This window comes from Budorcas taxicolor, chromosome 5 (genome assembly GCF_023091745.1).
Source record: "Budorcas taxicolor isolate Tak-1 chromosome 5, Takin1.1, whole genome shotgun sequence".
Taxonomy (NCBI): Eukaryota; Metazoa; Chordata; class Mammalia; order Artiodactyla; family Bovidae; genus Budorcas; species Budorcas taxicolor.
Window position 1 is genome coordinate 14,884,225 of NC_068914.1, and position 22,772 is coordinate 14,906,996.

General features: G+C 47.6%; 1 protein-coding gene across 5 annotated transcripts in view; it reads left to right on the forward strand.

The window, feature by feature from the left end:
- The window catches only part of DUSP29 (dual specificity phosphatase 29), a 44,663-nt gene continuing 21,891 nt past the window's right edge, over positions 1-22,772 (forward strand). For 2 of the 5 annotated variants that reach the window (XR_008199326.1, XM_052639306.1), the window contains exons 1-4: positions 9-109; positions 9,835-9,924; positions 11,198-11,431; positions 22,512-22,732. Coding sequence is in view for 4 of the 5 variants with exons in the window: in XM_052639306.1 (XP_052495266.1) it covers positions 24-109; positions 9,835-9,924; positions 11,198-11,431; positions 22,512-22,732 (631 nt within the window). In the remaining variant the exon portion in view is untranslated. Of the gene's footprint in view, positions 110-7,211; positions 7,233-9,834; positions 9,925-9,970; positions 10,062-11,197; positions 11,432-22,511; positions 22,733-22,772 lie in introns of those variants that run through there. The other 3 variants (XM_052639307.1, XM_052639310.1, XM_052639308.1) reach the window with 3 other exon arrangements.

The following is a 22,772-nucleotide window of genomic DNA, read 5'->3' on the forward strand; positions in this document are numbered from 1 at the left end:
TGACCCTAAAAATAGGCCCTTGGATGCCAGTCAGAGTGGCTGGGTGTGCGGCCGCCACACGCCCCACGGACCAGCACCTCCTGACCCGGCCAGGACCCAGTGAGCACAGGTAAGGCCCTCTGGTGGGGAGACTGGCATCTTTTGGGTTCAGTCAAGTGTTCTTTGGGGTCCCGGGTGTGGGGATCAGAGGACCCCTTTCCACCTGGTCTCTGGAGCAGCAGAGACCAGCTGACATCTTCTCAGTTTGACAGGCTTCTTGCTCCATCTTTCCCTAAAGACTCCCAAGAAATTTTCTCCACTTCCCTTCCTCTAAATCTAAGCTTCCAGTTCAATGACCATTTCTAAAGGATAATAGGGTGGGTTAAATCTCATCGGGCCCTTCTGAGGCACTGGATGCACTGCATCACATATCATATTCCAGCAAGGTTCTGCATTTATCCATTTAGCCAGTAGAGGGGAAAAAAACCTCAGCAGGAGGTGGGGGTGGAATGGAGACACCTCATCAAGACACACATCAAGTGTGGGGCAGCACAAATTACAACTAAGTCCTTAAAACCCTGGGGATGAGAACGCTTCCTGTGTCCTCGGTAACCCTAAACATCATTTGGACACAGTGGTTGTTTTTGAAGCTTTTTCCTGTCCTGGTGGGAGGGTGGGGTTGGGGATGATTGCTCTGGTAGAGATGGGGAGACTGGGTCACTGAGGGACTTGGCCTCTGGACCAAGACACCAGCGCCTGTAGGCAGGAAGGTGGGACCATGTCCTGTATCTCAGACCAGGGCTCTCCCATTAGACCCTGGGCCCTGGTCCTGTGGCCCCAATGGCCCCTCATGGGCCTGGACCCAAGAGTTGGGAGTGGGGGACTCTGAGTGTTGAGGAAATCTGAGGACATTCCAAGGGGAAATGCTTCAAGTAAGATGGGGGAAGGTGCAGGGCATGTGTGTGGAGAAGCCGCCTCACTAAAGGCCCAGCATCTGAGGGGCTCTGTACTCGGTCTGTGCTCTTGTGCCCTGAACCTTCTGTTGTGACCTCGTCTTTGTCCTCTTCACAACAGAAGCATTTTGTTCCCACCAAATGACATTTACCAACAACACTCGAAGGGCTTCTGAGCTGAATCCTGTACAGGGGAACAACCTGGGGCCTGGAGGGGGAGGTGGGACGTGGGGGGGAGGGTCTGAGGAGTCAGGGGGAGGTCAGAGGCTCTTCAGGGGCAAAAACAGATCTATGCTGGGGGGCTGGGGTGATGGCCCTCCTCCATCTGACGAGCTGGAAGCCCTCACTGGGGGCATGTCGGTCCTAGGGTGGAACTGGACTGGAGGGGACCCTAAGTCCTGACTGAGGGTGGATTTCCAGTGGCTGCTGCCAACCTCACAGGGGACAAGGGGCAGAGGGGACCCTGAGGCCGGGGCCTTGGTTGTATTTCCTGTCACCCTGGTGATGCCCAGCTGAGTCCTAGGGGGCAGCTTGCCCTCCCTGGAGCCAGGGCTGGCCTTCTCCAGACACCGTGCAACCCTGTGAATCAGCAAGGGGTCCTGGCTGACCATGTGCGAGGCACGGCTCAGAGAGCTTGTCTTCTGGGTAGTCACATGGTCGTGTACTTACTACTTGGAACCGCAGCAGCCCGGGGAGGGATGCACCTCGTCACCTTGAGCACACTGAGACACAAAGCCTTGGAGTAGCTTTTCCAGCATCACATAGCCCAGACCACAGCGAGGCCAGTGTGCCTCAGAGCCTGCACACACAGCCACTGTGCTCGGGTGGCCCTCCGTGAGGTGGGGGTGGGGGGACACTTCACCCGCTTCCCTCGTTGCCTGAACCCCCGCCTGCACACGGCCACTCCAGGTTCTGGTGTCAGGAGGCAGAGCTCCGTGCATCCTCTCCAGCCTGACTCCAGGGCAGGTGACCCTCGATGGTTCTGGACCCACCACTTCCACAGCAAATAGGGGATCAAGTCTCATCGCAGCCTGGCATGGGCACCAGATACTAACAAGCTGGAGAGAGACCTTTCTCCTCCCCAAAGCTCTGCTTATACTTCACCCATGAGCAAAGGAGCCCCGTCACCCAGAGGATGTTCAGACGTATTTATTAATGCCGCATCCTGTCTGCCGCGACTACCCCCACAGAGACCTTTGGCCCCCACCAAACAGCTCTACCCCTATTCCTAACACATTCTGGGCTCAGAACTTAGCTCCTAACACAGTGGTAGCAGCTGTAGGAGTGGGAGCTTGGCCTACAGCCTTCCCACGGCCTAGAGCCTCCTCTGCGCAGCGCAGAGAGATGGACCCAGTGAGTGATGGTGGTGCGGACGGGCAAGTGGGGGGGTGGTGAGAGCCTGGTGAGGGCTGCGCCCCCACAGTCTACCCCCACATCTTCCCCCCTCACGAGGAAGCCTCACATTTTGAGGCGGCACATAGTGGGAAGTGACCCTTGAAGGAGAAGGGCTAAAAGGCCATGTGCTCCTGAATTCATGAGCTGTGTAACTGCCTGCAGTGTTTACACCACCACCGCTCTGGTCAGAGGCTCTTGCAGCTCCCCCTGTGCCAGAGCCTCCTCTCCCCTACGGGGCTGGTCATGGAGGTCAAGGCAACCCCAGCCAGCTCCCTTGTCTGGGAAGGAAGGTGCATGTGGCCCTCCAGCCTCCTCATGGATTCTGGGAGGCCCAACTCTGCCAAACCAAGACTGAAAAAAATCAACTAGGAGTTCATAAATTACCACCCTGAAGCACTTTGAAACCATTTGAAGAGTTAATCAAACAAGTTAATGACATCAACCCCATCTTAGAAGGAATATTAAATTACCTCTTTAAATGAAGCCTTCTCTGTTTTTTTTAATAAAAGGATTTTACATTAATTCACATAATTGCCTCCTATTAACATATTTGCCAGAATCCAAAAGGAAAAGAAAAATCTGTTAAACTTGGGTTGTGTCTGACATATCAGGAATTAAATTATAGGCAACAAAAAATTCCTAGGGTTTTCATGTCCAGGTTTTAATTTTTTTAAAATCCCACAACTTTTATTTCCTAGTTGGGATCATTTTCGCAGATTTAAGATGCATGAAGACAAGCACGACTAGCAGTAAATTAAAAACATGTATATTCATATACATATACTGCTGCCAAATTCTGCCCTTCCACATACCCTGGTGGTAGGTATTACTCTCCTAATAGAGTCATTTTCCCAACCACAATAACATTTTTACTCTCCCCCTTCTTTCAAGGCACATTCCAAGCCCAACTTGGGTGGTGTCATGGAAGAAATGTGTATGCAGGCAACACAGGCTAACTTTCCCCAAGAGCCCAACGCATTTAGGACAGTAAATATGTTATGTCCGTAAATACAGGATCCCTTCAAAGGAAGAGGATTCATTTTTAGAAGATTAAATTATAAACTGCTCTACTAGACCAGAAACTTGTAGAAGGCAGAGACCTCTCTGGCCCAGCCCAGGCCTGGCACTTAACAGAGGGATATGGTGGATGGTGGGGGTGAGCAGGGCCAGGCCTAACTTCTGAGGTGAAGTCAAAAAGCAGCCGTGATGCTGGCCGAATCAGCCTAAACCACGACCAGGCTCAGCAGAGTCAGAGAGCCCCAAGGGATGGGGATGGATGCTGCCCTCTCCACCTGAGGTCTGTCTGCAGTCCAAGGGACACTTGGGAAACAAGCTTCCTTCAGAGGTAGATTTACCCCCAAAGAGTCAACACCCCGCACTTGCACTGGCCTCTTCTAAGGCCCTGCACCTATTGGGTTTTCTTTTTCTTAAAAAAACTGTATACACTTCAGAACCCACAAAACTTGACTCACTTCTGGTCTTCCGGGAAGCACTGAGGGACCAGAATGACTCGGTGATGTGACCTAGGCCTGGCTCTGCCACCAGAGGGCTCACGAAGGATACAGCCCTGCCTCTGGGAAAGTCACATGGCCTGGAAGGTGCTCGGTGCTGTGTGTCACGGCAGGAACTCCTGGTCAGGCCTGGCCCTGAGGGCCACCTGTCTGTACCTTCTGTCCACAGGTTTAGAAAGTGCATCAACAACACCCAGAACAGTTCTCAAACAGAAGCTTCACAGGCTTTTCCCCCCTGCCATACACTCTTAAGTATTCCATGTTCATCACAAGAGATTTTAGAAAAGATGGCTCCTTAGAAAAAAGAATAAGCTCATATAATTTCATCATTCTAAAATAAGGATATACTTAGTGTTAATATTTTGGTGAAATGTATTTTTGTACAAGAACAGAATCAGACTATACATGCTGCTTCACAAACTTCTGGTCTCTTCTCGCCACCAACACAAGCCTCTTCCCTTTTGATGTCTCAAAACCACAGCAAACACAGCAGTCTGTACCATCTAACAATTTCACTGAAGTTTCAGGGTGACAACGAGAGGGCTGACAGCCAGTTGTTTAGTCGCTAAGTCACGTCCGACTCTTTTGCGATCCCATGGACTGTAGCCTGCCAGGCTCCTGTGTCCCTGGGATCTCCCAGGCAAGAATACTGGAGTGAAGTGCCATTTCCTTCTCCAGGGGGTCTTCCTGACTCATGGATCAAACCTACGTCTCCAGCATTGGGGAGGACTCTTTACCACTGAGCCACTAGGGAAGACTGATATAGTCAGTTGTTGTTCAGTGACTCAGCCACGTCCGACTCTTTGCAACCACAAAGTTAAGCATGGGATCCCTGTTCTGAGGAATCCTGTGGCTGTGTGCCCTGGATGCTCCTCACCTGGCTCCCAAGCCCTGCCTCCCACACCCTACAGCAGTTCCTTCACACACCCCCTCTGGGGAAGTTCTAGAGGCTCAGAACTCCCCTTGCTTTCTTGTACAGAATAATTTAGCTCTTTGTTCACTCCATCACTTTCCGAAATATGCTTTAGGACTTACCTTTTCCCCATCAAAAGGATCCTTCAATGGTGTTTTTTTGTTAATCGGGAGGCCTGTTCTGTGGCTCACACTCCTGGACATGGCTACCTGGCCAATCTCTGCACGCTCAAGGGGGTCCACTTAGATATTCAAGTTTCCTGCTGAAATGAATGATGCATCTCTCCACTGGGCTTCTTCCATCCGCCACCTTAGAAAGCAAAAGAATCCAGGTTAAGTATTTGTTTTTGAAGCATCTTCATCCCTTTTGTTACAGCTCTATTTGATCAAAAACGGAAGCAAAGCTCAGGGAGGATGAGACGTGTAGATCCGAGTCCTCAGTGATTGCTGAGGCTGTGAGAGTAGAGAAGGGCCACCAGCCAGTGAATGTGGGGAGAGAGGGACAGAGAGGTAGAGGAGCCCCAGGAAATAGCCAGGCCCTGGAGGCAAGTCAGATGAAGTGGAAATCATAAATCAGAAGTCACAAGTAGCTTCCAGCCCAGACTGTTCTATTTGGCCAGCACATTGAAAAAATACAGACGTGGTTATTTATTATAAAATATGATTATTTATAAAGAATCCCAAAATAGAAGACACACAAAAATATCTTTCTGAGTCCTGCCACTTGTTTACGGTATTTGGTAGTTTTTCCGCTAGTTAAAAAAAAAAAAAAAAAATATATATATATATATATATATATATATACACACACACATATATAATATAAAGTTTTTTAATTGAAGTATAGTTGATTTATAATATTGTTAGTTTTAGGTGTACAGTGATTCAGTTATATAAAAGAATATACATATATACATTTTTTTTCAGATTCTTTTCCCTTATAGATTATTACAAGACACAGAGTATAGTCCCTGTGCTATATGGTAGGTCCCTGGTTATCTACTTTATATAGAGTCATGTGCATAGGTTAATCCCAAATTCCATAAATTTTTTTTTTTTACATAAAGTCAAATCACGGTGTCAAAATTATATTTCTAAATTCAGCTTTAGCCCTTCTTCACTGGCAAGGGAAACCTTTAATCAGACACAAGCTGTACCACTGAAAAAGCTGACATGGAGTCAAGATTAACTAGGGATCCCAGTTTTGATTATTCCTGGAAATAGTTTCTCAAAGCAAGGCTACTGTTTCACAGAGGGAAACGGCGCTTGGGCCTTACAAGTCAAGTACCACTCGGTCTCTGCGTTCTCTGTTATCACAGTGTCTTTGAATGTTTTAAGATCAGCGATATCTTAGTTGGGTTCCCTCCAAGGCAGACCCTGAAACCAGGGTTTGAGAACAAGTTGTTTGTGAGGTGCTCCAACAAACAGGATCAGTGCAAAGACCCAAAAATGCCCTCAATCAGGGAAATAAAGGGCCTTGAGGGAGGAAGCCTTTTGTGTATAACGGAGCTGTCCACGGCATGATCCAAACAGGAATGGGACAGGACAAGGCTAGTTTCTAGTGCAGCTGCCTACTGACTTAAATTTTTTAAATCAGCTGATTTCCCACAAAACTCTGGCTTTCCGACTTTTCATAAAAATAACCAACAATATGGGCTTGCATCCCCACATGGAATGGCAAGCTGCTGCCCGTTCAGTGGGGGCGTTTGCTCGCCACTGTCCCACAGTCCGCACCACTCCCTGACGTCTCCTGCTGCTGCTAAGTCGCTCAGTCGTGTCTGACTCTGTGAGACCCCAGAGATGGCAGCGCCCCAGTCCCTGGGATTCTCCGAGCAAGAACACTGGAGTGGGTTGCCATTTCCTCCTCCAATGCATGAAAGTGAAAAGTGAAAGTGAAGTCGCTCAGTCATGTCTGACTCGTAGCGACCCCATGGACTGCAGCCCACCAGGCTCCTCTGTCCATGGGATTTTCCAGGCAAGAGTACTGGAGTGGGGTGCCATTGCCTACCTGAGGCCAATAGTTGGGCTTTTGCTTGTTTTATTCTTTAACACCCAATGCACTTAACTCCTCTATGTTATCTGCCTGGCCCCTCCAGGAAGGAGCCTGAGTCTATCATCCTTTGAGAGGAGGCAAGCTGATGCTGCAAATAAAGGCCAAGTAGCCATCAAGTTGACATTTGATTTCCTGGGACCAAACCTTTCAATATGAAGCTGTAACAGGAACCTGGAGGCCTCTCTTGACAACCTGCCCAGCTCTCATTATGACATTCAGCCTGTGATTGATATTGTATGTGTCATCGAGACCTTGGCAGTTAATCTTTAGGTCGAATCTATGGAAACCAAACAAAGCAGGTTTGTCTTCCCCTTCCACTTTGGCTGTGATCTGGGAAACAGACGCTCCTGGCCTCTCTGAGATCCAGAGACTTGGGAGTCATGCAGAGAGATGCACACAAGCCGCCTTCAGGATTTGGAAAGATTACAGGTCTGTGGTTTCTGGACGGCTCTGTGCTTTGTTCTCTCCCCCCATTCAATCTACATGCTGGAGGATAATAGATCCCAGAGCTCCCTCTGCATGCCAAGCCGCTCTGGGTAGACCACACCACTTCCGCTTCTGTCTGGAAATCCAGCCGAGGCTTTCAGCACGGGGATGGGGATGGCTCCCTCCACAGTATAATGAAGGAGGACCAGCCTCAGCAAGGGTGAGGTCAGCTTCAGTGATCAAAGGAGGCAGGCACAGGGTTCAGAATGCAGTTACTTCAGCATCTCCCTAAAATCCCGTCTTCTGAAGCCTGCTTTGGTAGCAGTCAGGGTTCAAAATGGCTCAAACCTTCAAATATCAGTTCCCAGCTTTGACTCACTGTGAAACAGGAAGAGCTGGTGCCATGGACAAGCTGAGCTCCAGACCTCTTAAAATTGAAGCACCTCAGGCCTGCAGCAGGGAGAGTGTGCTTACACTCTCAGGAGACTGGGTGTCTGCGCTGGTTCCTCCACAGATGTTTCCATCCATTCCTGAAATAACACCTCCCTTGGTGACTGCAAATGCCAGTAGCCATGCCCCAGAGCAGAGTTCGGGTCTGAGAAACTCCCCGCTGCAGGGGACTGTCCACCCTGTGTTCTGCTCCTCACTCACCTTCTGTCCTCCTCCAAATTAGCCCAAGGCTCCTTCCTGCCCCATCAGCTCCACTAAGCCCCTAGCACAAGGCCCCAGTCTTATTCACGGCCCTTGGTCATCCATTCACTCCTTCCGTTCACTCCCTAGGCCATTCCCTCATTCAACAAATACTTTCTGATCCCCTCTTACATGTCAGACACTGAGGCTGCAAACAACACAAAGCAGCATCTTCAAGGAGCCTCGGCCCGTCTCTAGCCCGTCTCTTGTCCCAGTCCCACATCCTTATTCGGGGCTAAAGACTTGGGTCTGCACTTCAGTAAGAACATGGAAAAGCATATTGAGCACCCTTCCTACCCTTCTGTTGACTCAACAGCTCCTTGACTCTTGAACCACCTACTTGGACAATTATTATCAAACTTTAGTTAGCATGAGACTCACTTGGGAGTTTGTTAAAATACAGACTTCTAGACACCACCCTGGTTCAGGGTACAACTCAGGAATCTGCAAGAGCCAGATGATTCTGTGGGAGGTAGCCTTTAGATCACACTTCCACAGACTCCAAAGAGAGGCCTCTGCAGCCCACTGCCCCACCCCTCCACTCAGGGTCCTGCAGGAAAAAGTCACAGATCCTGACCTCCCATGATCACCAAAGACACTGCTAGCCAGTGATCCTTTAATTCATCTACTGTGAACTTGGGTGAATCAAACTTCCCAGAACAGTAGTTTCAGCCCTTTTCTTCTTTAAAAAAAAAAAAAAATTTAATGTAAACTTTCATGCATACAAAGAGTAACAGTGACTACCTGCAGCCCTCATCCTTGGCAAATCCTGCCTCATCACACCCCTATCCATTCCCCCCACCCCATACACAGTATATGATTACATTTTCCAGTGGTATTATTTTTGCAGCAAATCCCAGACATTATATCATTTCACCCGTGAACATTTCACTACATATTTCTAAAAGATAAGACCCCAACGTATAATTTAACTGTCCTCTGAATCTCCCGCAAAGCAGTTGCTAGATCTAGACTCTGAGGACTCTGATCAAAGATCCAGCTCTTCCTTTGGCGAAACGCCTTCTGTGGTGGTGGCGGTGTGTTTCTCCCTCAGAAGGCCCATAGCGTCTGATCGTCACTTCTTATGTTGCTGCTGTCAGTGCTCGGCTCCTGCATCCATTAGCTCCTCAGGTGATGTGAAATGGTGCTTTCTTCCTTCTCTATTAAAGTTCTTCTATAAAAGAAAATTCCCCTCATCTACCCAGTAGTACAGTTTGTATCAGAAAGAAACAACAAATGCCAGATTCTGTTTATTGACCTGTCTTCAAAATGAGCTGGTTCCCTAGCATCTTCCAACAGTGAATGATTGTTTTACGTATCATCACGATTTAAATGCTTGACGTGTTTCTATCAGCTGCAGTTGTTTTTGTTATTCATGTTCAAACTGTCCCATTTTTGATAAGTGGGAGCCTCTTCGAGATGTGCTCCGGGTCCTTTCGATAGGATGCTACTGGTCTTTGAAGTTCCCAGGGCTTTTTTACATTTTTAAGTCCCTGGGGCCTGCCCTTCCTCATGCTGTGTGCTCCACTCTGACCCCTGCCCTCTCAGCAATTAAAAAAAAAAAAAGATTTATTCCTTCATTTATTTATATTTGGCAGCGCTGGGTCCTCGTTGCTATATGTGAACTTTTAACTAGTTGTGGTGAGTGGGGGCTATTCTTTGCGGCAGTGCATGGGTTTCTCATTGTGGTAGCTTCTCTTGTTGCAGACCATGGGCTCTAGGGTACTCAGGCTTCAGCAGTTGGGGCTCATGGGCTCAATACTGGCTCAGTAGGTGTGGTGTATGGGCTCAGTTGCTCACTGCATGTGGGATCTTCCGAGACCAGGGATCAAACCTGTGCCCCCTGTATTGGCAGGTGGATTCTTAACTGCTAGACCACCAGGTAAGCCCACGGCAATTATTTTTTTCTCAGAAGACTGCTGCTAAGTCACTTCAGTCGTGTCCGACTCTGTGCGACCCCAGAGATGGCAATCCACCAGGCTCCGCCGTCCCTGGGATTCTCCAGGCAAGATTACTGGAGTGGGTTGCCATTTCCTTCTCCAATGCATGAAAGTGAAAAGTGAAAGTGAACTCGCTCAGTCGTGTCCAACTCTCAGTGACCCCTGCAGCCCACCAGGCTCCTCCACCCATGGGATTTTCCAGGCAAGAGTACTGGAGTGGGTGCCACTGCCTTCTCTGCTCAGAAGACTAAGATCACATACTGCAAACATCCTCACTTTACAGTGTTCCTCATCTCCAAAGTGAAGATAATCCCAGCACCTATTAGTTTAGGTTGTTAAGATTAAATGAGTTAATAATTGTAAAGCACTTGGCACAGTGCCTGGCACACATTAAGTGCTACACAAGGATCTGTTACATGTGTGAATAGCGTTCCCTCCCCATTTCTCGGCCGTGAGTTTCTCAGTGACTCCACCCCTTCCTCTTTCCCTCCAGTTTCCCAGCACTGTGAGTACAACCTCCCTTCCCAGGCTGCCTGAGTGTATTGGTCACCCAGCCCACAGAACACATGGTGCCCAACTCCACGGAGATTCACTTCCTTGGGGACAATGGAAACTGTTCACACACATTCTATTCACAGAGGCTGACAAGCTCTACAAACATCCTGATCTGCAAACACAGCTTTCTAGCTTGGAATGTCTTCTGAATGGCCGTTAAATTAACACAACTGCCAGCCTCCTAGCGTGAGAGTGGCCAACGTTGTGTTCAACCTTCTAACAAGTTGACAAACCCTCACACAGCCAAGTTTCCTCCCACCCCAAGACTTCTGAAGCCCTGGCAATGCTTGGCTGCCCAGACCTCACAGGTTCTGGATCCCCAGATGTGCCCTTTCCACTGGTCAACAGTTCTCGGCAGACACTGAATACCATGGGTATGGAAGGCCAGGGACCTTCTGGGCCGTCTTGTTCATGCTCAAATGGCCTCAGCCTGCAGACTCCAGTCACATAAAGGAAAGAGTAGGCACCAACAAAGGGGTAAAAATCTAAAAGAAAGGTGGCAAAGAACAGGCTGCCTGCAGGGATTTCTTAGACCCAAAGTCTGTCCTGGGTCTGCAGCATATGTCCATGTCAGAGGGCATGCAGCATGCTTGCTCTGCAGGGGACTGGAATGTCGGGAAAGTGTTGCTTAACTGCCATCATGACCTTCCTTGTTGACCTCCGTAACCTGGGAAAAGGAAGGAGGATCAGAGCAAGCCGGGGAAGTTCATGCCACGTCTTCAGATCAGCTTTTACCCAACTCTGTCCCTGCTAACCCCAACCCTGATCCTCTCTCATGACCAGCTGCAGAAAGGAAAGAAAATCCCTTGGCTCCAAAATGACATCTGGAGAATCGAAGACAGGCCTCAAGAACGTCTACCCATCTGCCAAGAAGCTGCTGCCGAAGGTGGAGGAGGAGGCGGAGGCTGAGGATTACTGTACTCCTGGAGCCTTCGAGCTGGAGCGTCTCTTCTGGAAAGGCAGTCCCCAGTACACCCACGTCAACGAGGTCTGGCCCAAGCTCTACATCGGTGATGAGTAAGTGCCCAGATTCAGCCTCATGTTTGGTAGCCAGCCCTTCCCAGGTCACAGCCCTTGCTACCCTCCCACCATGAGCTCTTGCTTTCCAGGTTGGTTCTGAGAGAACTCTTTATCAGTTAAGACTAGGTTTATTTTCCTATTACAGAAAACTCAGAAAAGGGGCTTAAGCAAGATAGAGGCTGGTGTGTCTCACATAAAAGATGTGCAGAGGAAGGAGAGCTGAGGCTGGCATGGCGACTCCAGGGTCATCAGCAGCTCAGGCTCCCATGCCTGGGCCCCGCCATCCCCCAGGTGTGGCTTCCTTCTTCAAGGTTGCTTCACGACCTGACATGGCTAGTAGGGCTCTGTCACCAACTGTAGGATCCAGACCATGGGAAGGTAGAGGAAAAGGCCATCTTCCCAAAGGGAAGTCCCACCAAAGACTTCCCCTGCTCCTCGCTGCAAGAGAGGCTAGGAAAGGTAGTCTGCTTTTAGCTGAGGATAAGACAAGCAAGAATAAAGTCAGTTCTCAGGTGGGTGGCATAAGAGCACATCACCCTCTGTATCAGGAAGTGTGGCAGACCTAGCAAAGTTGAGGTCACTGTCTCTTGCTTTCGATTTTTATAGCCACCAGGCCCCACTCTTCAAAAAAATGGGAAGTGCCTACTGTAAATAATAATAGTGATAACACTAATGTTGTTGTTGGTGGTGGTGGTCATTAAAAGTCATGTCTGACTTATTGCGACCCCATGCCAGGCTCCTCTGTTAATGGGATTTCCTAGGCAAGAATAGTGCTGGAGTGGGTTGTCATTTCCTTCTCCAGGGGATCTTCCCAACCCAGGGATCAAACCTGTGTCTCCTGCACTGGCAGGCAATTCTTTACCACTGAGCCAGAAGGAAAATAATAATAGTAATACCTATCATTTATTGACTATTATGTGCCAGGCACTGTGCTAAGCATCTTGCATGAGTGATCTCACTTTATTTTCACTACAGCCCAATGAGAGGTCATCTCATTACTCCCACTTTAAAGATAAGGAAACCGAGGCACAGAGCAGCTAAATAATGGGCCCAAGGTCCACAGCTTGGTAAGCGGCTGAGAGCTGGGATTCAGATGCAGTTTTGCCTAACTCATAAGCTTTCATCCTGATTAGCACTCCTGCTCCTCCCTCCACCCCCCAGGATTCCAGTTTACAACTCACCTCTCCAAGGAGTCAGATGGCACAGGACCCATTCATATGTGATTTTCAATAACTGCTGCTTAAAAGTGTCTAGTCATGGGATATCCAGAGGCAGCATCCCTCTTTTTTCCTTAGTAATTTTAAGTGGAAAAAGTTACAAAAAAATTATATGCCCTTTTACACTAAATTAAACTAAACAGAGAGTTTTAAAAACAAATTGCATAATCTCCCTTTGTCCTCTCTTAATTCTGCCCTAAGTAACCAGAATTAAGCTCACTTTATGTATATCATGGCAAACAGAAGGAAACATATGCAAACACTTAAAGGATTTTTATTTCTCTTAAACAATTTTAGCAGGAAAAAAGGAATTAAATGATTCTGTACTTTCAGTCTTCCTTAGCATAGGTGTGCCATAATTTATCACATCATCTCTCAGTTGTGAACATTAGGGGAACCTGGGCTGTCCTAAACAGGGTCTTCATTGTTTACTTTTTAAAAAATAATAGCATTATTGAGATATAACTTACATTCCGTAAAACTCACCCTTTTAAAGTATACAGTTCAGTGGTTTTATTATATTCACAGAGCTGTGCAACCACTATCTAATTTCAAAGCATTTTCCTCACCTCAAAAGGAAACCCCAAACCCATTAAGTAATCACACTCCATTCCCCATATTCCCCCAGCCTGAGAAACCACCAGTCTGCTCTCCCTTTCTATGAATTTACCTAACCTGGAACTTCCCATGAATGGCCTTTCACGACTGGCTTCTTACGCTTAGCGTAATGTTTTCAAGGTTAATCCAAGTTGAAGCATGTATTAGTATTTTATTTTTTTTCCTGCCAAATAATCTCTGTACTACTTTTGCAACTTTTTTTCACTGCATGGCTTGTGGGATCTTAGTTCCCCAGTCAGGGACTGAATCTGAGCCCTCAGCAGTTAAGAATGGAATCCTAACCACTGGACCACCGGGGAAGTCCCTATTTCTGCAACTTTTATGTGAGTCTAGGATTAGTTCAAAATAAAAAATGCATGCACACACTGTGACTCCAAATATCACTTTAAGAAATGAAACACACAGAAATAAGAGTACCAATACATAAGGATATATGTACAACAACGTTTAATACGGAAGTAGCAATAAAAGGTGTGGGGGGGATCTGAATATCTTCTAATCTTATTAAATAAGTATAGTAAATATACTGCTTCCCTATTTTAAAGGTAATATAAACTCACTGTATAAAATTATAGACATCTTCATTTCCCTAGGTATAATATGTTGACAAGTGAACTCTCTTCATAAGGGTGTATGGATTGAGGTAATATATGGATATGGGTCTGAGCAAACTCTGAGGGACAGTGAAGGACAGGCAACCCTGGCGTGCTACAGGGTCGCAGAGTCAGACACGACTGCGTGACTGAACAACAGCAACAATGTCAAATACTAGTGTGGCGTCAAGTACAGAGTAAGCACTAAAAGAGATTAGCTTTAATAATAAGACAGTGCTTCGTGTTAAAGAAAACTTTTCAGTCTCCCAGAACAATCACTGAAGTCCACCACTCCAAAGCCATTCCTGTTAACACTGTAGTAATTTCCTCTTAGACTGTCTATATGCTACTTTTGGTTTAAAATAGTTGCAATCATATGGATTTTCATTTTATCTTTGTCTTTATTCCACACAGCATCATTCAAAACCTTTCCCCTTTTTATATACTTCTCATATACTTAATTATAATAACTATAATTATATATATCAGATAGACATAATTATCATTTATCTAACCACTTTTCCTACTGTTGGATATAGCAGTCATTTTCATGTCCTTGCTTTTATAAATAATGCTGCAGTGGACATCTTTAGGTATAAATATATTTTTAATATTTAAGATTATTTCCTTAGATTTGATCCTTAAAAATGGCATAAATGGGGGAAGGGCCAGATTGACCCCCAAGAAGCACCTCACTCTTTTGCCCTCCTCTCACCTCAAGAATAGAATGGCTGGGCATTTGCTCAGGAGCCACAATGTTTGGGTCAAATACTGACTCCTATGTGGCCTTGAGTGTGTCACTCAAGCTTTCTGAGCTTAGATTTCTTTACCTATGAGATGTGGGTTCGATGGTTTAATATGCCAGATGCTGAGCTCAGTTTCCAGCACTGAGTGTGAACTATTAGAGATGAGGCAGGTTCTGGAAACTCACCTCACAGTGTGAGAAGAAGGTAAAGAACAGTCACCACACTTTGCCACGAAGGGTCCCTGTGTGTTAAGAGCAGCCCTGGGATAGAAAACACCCCCAGTCACATTTCTCCCATGAGATGCTATCATAAACCCAAGGCCAGGTTGGAAGGAAGGTCCCTCCCTCCTAATGGGCCTCCTCCAGACAGCTCCCTCCACAGACACTGTCCCGGCCTTCCAGGGACCCAGGTGGCCAAAGGCCCAAGGGGGCAGTGCCACATCAAAGCCCTACAAGCCTGTGGGTTCCAGAATTTCTGAAGCTTTTCTCAAGCCTAGCTTATCCCAGGTGGATCACCAAATGGGATGCCTGGTGACTCCAAGTTCCCACTGCTTACCAGCCTGGGGAGGGCACAGATGCAACCCCTTCCCCTGCCCTGCCCAATACCACCACAGCCTGGCGAGCAGAGGCCACAGATGGGAGAGCGATGTGGTTGATGTGAAGCGCGCTGGCCCAGCGCTGGGGGTCGGTAGGCGCCCCTAGGCAGCCACATTTTGGATGTCCTCATGGAGAAGTCTTCCTCCCTCAAGGGCTCAAGGCACAGCCACCCTCTCCCACGCCTTGGTAGGAGGTCTGAATCTCCAAGTAGGAACTGGAGGGACAGTGTGGAGAACAGCAAAAGCCGTCCAGCGGGGATTGAGGCAGAGAGTTCAAGCCCCCAGTGTGGGTGGCCACTCTGTGGCCTTTGGCAAAACAACTTATTGTTCTGGGACTCAGTTTCTTTATTTGTAAAATAAACGGATAATTTCAAAGGTCCCTTCCAGCTCTGAAGTAAAATTCTTTAAGAAATGTCTTATTAAATAAATTAGGCTTTATTAGGCTCAAGCACATACTTGTTTTATTACTTTTAAGTCATTCAAAGTAGATTCAAATTAGGTTAACCAAGTGTTGCCCTCCAGAGAATCAGGGACTGGCATCAATGATGAGATAAGAATAATTCATCACCTCTTATCAATCAGCAGTCCCTAAATGGGTGCTTCACAAGTGCTTCAGGATGCTTGAAAGCACTAAATTCCTGTAATTTAAATATTCTAACTTTAATCTCATTCACATCTTTCATTTGCTTAGCAAAATCTTTTTTCTTTTTTCTCCCTGACAGTCAGCAGGAGGGCAAGTATCCTGGCTACAGTCAAAGTGACTGCAAATTCCCAGGCAGGACAGGCTCCCCACAGCAAGGCAACATTGAGAAATCTCTCCTCCCTCTCACAACAGAGGCAGTCCTGTGAGCCAGCGCCAAGGCTCTGTGAAGTTGCTCTGCTGCTTGAATGGTGGGGACTCTATTTTTATTAAAATTACAGTCGCCTCCAAGGTCTGCCTTTTAGGGTCATCGACAGCCAGCAGCCTCTCCCCATCAAGCCTGACTCTTCAAATGCCTGCATCTGCCCCACTCAGCCTGAGCTCGCTTGCCAAGGGGTCTCTCTCTCTCCTCCTTTTTGCTCCCAAGCAGACCATCAGCCTCTGAAGCCAGAGGTATCTCCAAAGTTGGTTGGTCAAAGATGCTGGAGAGAGTTGTTAAGTCGCTAAGTTGTATCTGACTCTTTGTGACCCCATGAACTATAGCACACCAGGCTTCCCTGTCCTACACTATCTCCTGGAGTTTGCTCAGACTCACATCCATTGAGTCAACGATGCCATCCAACCATCTCAACCTCTGTCACCCCCTTCTCCTCTTGCCCTCAATCTTTCCCAGCATCAGGGGCTGAGGTGAAGGCAAAGCAATGGCTGAGACAGTTCTCAGATCGAGACAGGACCTCTCACTGGTGTACCCGGACAGCTGCAACCTTTCCCCTCAAAAAGAAAGAACTAATTCAGCCTTGAGGCACCAAGTAGAGCTAAAATTTAACTGTCTTTTTTTAGGGTGGGCCATGGCTAGACTAGGATGCAGTGAAAACACAGCCAAGGTTGATGACAGTCTAACATGCTGAATGTCACCTGAAAGAACCAGAAAATCTGGACTCTGAGCCTCCAAGCACCCAAGGCGACTAAGCATAGCTGGGCACCAGTCATGGGCAAGGCGCTAGGGGAGAGGTGCCAATGGTCCTGCCCCTACTGGGCCTTCTCACACTGGGTGGCAGTACTTTAAGCAAAGCTCCCCGGCAATGCCAACCCTTTCCTTTCACGGTTAGCCAAATGCCTTGTCTAATCATTAATACAACGGTATATTTTGAAACCAGGCCTTCTACACATTGTCTTTTCCCATTTAGCCTCAATCCTTGGAGGCCTAGAGCCTAGTGGGGTGGGGAAGATGATGGAGAGATTCCTAAGGAGTTAAAAACACAGAGACCACCTTAGGTCCTTGCGACAGTCAATCTCTCCTGAGAACTAAGGATAGAATGTCAATAAAAATCCTGGCATATATTTAAACACTAAGTGACTATATGACACGTTCATTACTGAAAATTTACACAACACAGACAAAAGGAAGAACATTAAAATTCCCTACAACCCCATTACCCAGAGATAACCACCGATAAATTCCGTTGTACATCTTCCTGTTGCTTGCTACCTCCTCTTTGTTCAGAATTTATCTTTTAACCTTTCAAAGAAACTTGAATATCATCAACATCACTCAACTCTTCAAGAATCTTGCAAGGAAAGTACTGCCAATGTAATTGGTCCTCTTTAACAAATAAAGAAATCTGAGGGTCCCAGAGGTTCGTTGTTCTGGTTCATGCAGAAGTTTAAGCTTACAAACCACACCTGCGTGCCCTGTGCTTTCCACAGGGCCTCGTAGCCCAACAGTTTCATCATCGGCAAGTAACAGGAACACCCAGAAAACAGACAGCTAGTGAATTCTGCCTTCATATCAGATGAATTGAAGGAGACCAAAAACTACAATTGTGCCTGTTTTAAAATTCACCTGCAAGGAGCAGGCGTGGCGAAGACTCCAGAGAAGAAGGTCACCATCAGGGTCATGCTCTCAAAATGACGTGCCACTGCAACAAGCAGGGTCACACTCACCAGTGTGTGTCTGTGCTGTGCTTAGACGCTCAGTCGTGTCTGACTCTTTGCAGCCCCATGGACTGTAGCCCGACAGGCTCCTCTGTCCATGGAGATTCTCTAGGCAAGAATACTGGAGTGGGCTGCCGTGACCTCCTCCAGGGGATTTTCCCAACCCAGGGATCGAAGCCAGGTCTCCCACATTGCAGGCGGGTTCTCTACCAACTGAGCCACCAGGGAAGCCAGCGTGTGTCACAGGCATCAAAAAATGACAGGATGTGGGCCATGGTGAACAGGAATCCACAGTTAGGCGTGGGAAATCAGCAGGTCCTCACATGTGAGGGTATGCAGAACCTCCCCACCAGTAGTGGACGTTCATCAACGCCCAGGGCAGAATCCTGGCAACACGGGAGCGGCTGGTGGGCGGCTGGGGCAGACGTGTACATGCACGTGATGTCCCTCCTCCCCTCTGTGAGAACACGCACCTGTGGGAAACGGGCTTCTGGGCAGGGGCTGAGGTATGCAGGACGGGAATCAACAGGGCCTCAAGGGGTCTGAAAAAGCAGGATGCCGGGAGCTCTGTCCAAGGAGACTGCTCCTGTCACTCCTCAAGGTGGAAGGGGTGCTGGGTGAAGCAAGTTTCCTGGAGAAACTGCGAGGGGCTGGAAGGAGGAAGGGAGGGAAGGTCTCTGAGGAAACTGGACCCCAGGAGAAGAGAGTCGCTTCCTTGGCCCTCCAAATCAGATTCAGAATCCACGTTTGAGGCCAGAGGTTCACAAGACAGGGAGAAATGCCAAAGAGAACTGGGTCAAAAAGAGGGATATAACAATGCTCTTTCAAAGCGAAACTGTACAGGGGACTTCCCCGGTGGCCCAGTGCTTAAAACTCTGCTCTTCCAACTCTGCTGGTCTGATCCCTGATAGGGGAACTAAGATCCCACACTACATAGCTAAAAAATTTTTTTAAAAGTAAAACTATACAAGTCCAACAAATGAAAGAGAACACGCCCAATGGCATCGCTGAAATAAATTAATAAACACAAGACACCTTTTTTTGTCTATGAAATTAGCAATGAGCAAAAATCAGAATGTAAATTTGAACATGCTTTCTAGAAGATAATTTAGTAACAAGTATCAGTTGTGTTCAAAACACTCAGGCCCAGCAATTCCACTTCAAAAAAAATGTCTCCCAAGGACACAGAGATGTGCCCAAAGATACAGCAAGTTGTTTGTTTATAGTTACTTATTATAATAACCACTACTCTCTCTCCAGGATAGAGACAGAGAGACAGACCAGGGAGAGAGAATACAAACGTCCAAAGCTAGGGACTTGAGGAGGGAAAACTGAGGTTTATCTGTGGAAGGGAACAGGATGCAGCTACTGCAGGCTGTATGCTGACATAATAAGATGTTTACAGTATATCACCATGCAAGGGTTTTAAACTGTATATGTGCTATTACCATTATCATAATATTACCATATTACCCCCAACCATTAAATAGAATATACAAATATATGCATGGAAAAACAACTGGAAGATCTTATTTCAAAAGGCAAATAGTCCTTATCTCTAAGGAGGAGAAATACGTGTGTTTTTGTGTTGGGGGGAGCATGTTTGTCTTCCATTTTCTACAGAGAACATGTGTTAGTTTTGTAATGAGCTGACACTTAAAATGAACAGATTACCAACATCTAGGATTTTTCTTAAACAACCAGAAACTGAGGCCGCTGCATGACCTAGATTCTAGGAGTAATTTCTTAACCCTGGTTTTTTCTTTTTTTTTTTGAGCTTTTCTCCTTCAACAGAGGCACATTTCTTAGTCTTTCCCACATATCTGAGTAGATGGCCCTGAAAGTTAAGAAAATAAAACAACACAGTGCCAAGCGGCACCCTCCAATCCCACCAGTGACACCCTCCAATCATCCCAGCGACAGATGAGCTGGGTGTCTAGGCCAACTGGGGACCTGCCTCCAAAACAGCTGCTGTCTACTAAGAGTCACTTTATGTATCTGCAAATCCCCTTGCTGCCGTTGAGCCGTCACCTAGACTCGGAGTAAGTCAAGCTGGGGGAAATCTTCAGAGGGGTGCGTGAGGACATCACCCCCTATTCTGGGCCCCGGGAGCCACAGAGCCCAAAGACCCGCAACAGGCCTCAGGATACCCACCAGGTCTAAGCCTCCCCATGAACCTCCTTCTCTCTTTCAGACACAGTCAAAAACCAGCTCTGGGAGGGAGGGGTGAAAGTGGACGTGTCATGAAACAAGTCTTGTTGTGTATCTACCTTGATCCTTGACCCCCAAAAGAGCAAAGTGCAAATTGCTATTTATTCAAACTGCCATTTGACTATATTGAAACCCAGCTGCAGAACCCAGAGAGACCAGTCTTTATGGTGGGTAGGAACTTCCTGTCAAGGACAGTTAATTTTAATTTTGCCACTGAGCTCAACCTCAAAGTGAGGTTGATTGCTACTCGGCAAGATGGACTGCATTAGTGGAGGCTTTAATTGAGCACAGATCTACATCCCAAAAGCATAATGTTTGTTGTATACATACTTTGGGGCGAGGAGAAAAATGAAAAACAGACCCTTCTGAGGAAAAATTGAAAGCATAATGTGTTTCGTAGTCAGCATGGCAGCCCCAAAAGCCAGCTGGGGGGCTTGGTGGAGCTCCACACCTCCCTATGCCTCTGTTCCCATGGTCTGTTTGCTCGTTTCTAAAAGCTCACTGGGGTTCCTCTCATGACCAACAAAAAGCCCCAGGAAACCAGTGATAGATGCGGGGCCCTTGGCATGTCTTTCTGCTGCACGGAGGTGCAGGGTGTTGATCCACGCTGGCATCCAATACGCTCACTTCTGTCCAGATCCTCTTACCAATGGCCTGGAGATGAGCCCTCCGCGGGAGCACAGTGCCACTTTTTGGTCTCTTACTGTCACAGTTCCAGACCTTGTCACCTCTTCCCTGAGCTGCAGAAGTGGACTTTGCGCTGTTGAGGGAGATGTCATCTCAGAGCTCAGATGGGATCACCCACCTCAAACACAGAAAAGCTCCTCTCAACCCCCAAATGCACATTCTGACTTGCAGGCACCCCATGGTCAGATCCCACACTCCCTCTCCAGACCTTTCTCTCCTCTCCTCTCCTCTCCTCTCATATCTTATGCTCTGCCCAAACCAGTCCCTTCCTTCCTGCCCTAGTCCCAATCCATCAGCAAGTCTGCTGTGACCCAGTCCAACCACCTTCCTCCCTTGACCACGTGACTGTGACACCTCCAAAAGAGAGCCTCACTTCTATTTTTCGCTTCCTTTCAATCCATCTCCATGCATGACTGATCTTTAAGAAGTAAACAGCACTCACCTCTTCCTTAAACGCCTCTGTAGCATGCGGCATCCTACCATACCGATCATAAATTCCAGACTCTCCCCCATGACCTCCAGGGTCCACCGTGACCCAGCCCCCGCTTTTGGTTTCCTCTTGTGCTACTACCACCCCTGTGATTACAGCCACACAAGTCTCCCTTCTGTTCTTAGCACTTGCTGTTGCCTCTGCCTGAATAAAACATGTTCCCTCCCCCTCTTCCCCTGCCTAGGCCCCTATCACCTGCTTGTCTTAGTTTAAATGCCACCTCCCGGCAGGGACCTTCCCTGATCACCTTACCTAAAGCAGGACCACAGTGATTCTGCACAGCTTACTGCTATCTGAAATGGATCATTCATTTATTTGCTCTCCCCAGAATCTAAGCTTCTCGAGGCACCTTGACTACCTGCTCACGGCTGCAGCATCAGTACTCAGGACAGTGCTTGGCACACAGTAGGTTCATTTCCTGAACGGCTTTCGTTATCTCCAGCCTCCATCCCTTAGGTTGTGCTATTTCTTTGGCTTGGCATGCCCATGTCTCCCTCTTCTCCTCCATCACCAAGTGTTGATACCTATAGTAAGGCAGGCTCAAAACCCTCTTTCCAATAAAGTATTTCCTAGCCCTTCAAGGAATGATAACTCCTGCTTTCTCTGTCCATGTTCCAAGGCCACCTACTTTAAGACGACTTTACTCTTTGTTAATGAAAAATCTTGCCTAGAAAGATAAGGCTATAAATGAGAAAATAATCTCACTGTTGGCTTCAGGAACTTCCTAAAGTCAGTTCCAACAACAGACTGCTTAAACAACAGAACAGTGCTTCGCCCAATGAGGCAATGATATACTTATCAAAGCAAAGAGTTTGCATAGTGTTCACCAATCTCCTGAACATCATGATCAAGAATTTTGCCATATCCTCACACTGAATGACCCATTTTCAACCATTCATTTGAACCTCACCCTTCAAACCCCAGAAATATCCAAGGGTTCAGAGGAGAGGCTGCTTTAAGGGGTCTCTTGAGGCTCTGTGGAGGTGGCCCTCTCCCTTTCACTTATTCAGGTTGGCCTAATGAACAGCTTATTCTGATGGCCTTAGAGGAGATCTGGCAGCTGACAGTCGACGCCTGCCACCACTGGTGAATGAAACAGTGAATGGACAAATGAACAGGTTGCCCACTCTCCACCTTCTCTAAACTGCTGAACCAGAAATATAAAAAAGGCAAAGCAGCCAGGGGGTCAGCAGGAGCAGGGCTTGCACAAGGGAAGTCCTTCATTTCAGTGGCTAGGCCTATTTAGAAGCTAGAATTGATGGCAAAAACCCGTGGACTGAGCTCGAGTTTTCCCCAGATTTTGGCCAGGGCTCTGCCTACAAGCCTCTCTCTCTCTCACACCCAGGGCAACCGCGCTGGACCGCTATGGGCTGCAGAAGGCAGGCTTCACCCACGTGCTGAACGCTGCCCACGGCCGCTGGAACGTGGACACGGGGCCCGACTACTACCGTGATATGGCCATTGAGTATCATGGCGTCGAGGCCGATGACCTGCCCACCTTTGACCTCAGCATCTTCTTCTACCCAGCTGCCGCTTTCATTGACGCTGCCCTCCGCTATGATCACAGTAAGAGACCTTCGCTGCCCGTGGTCCCACCCCCGCCCCC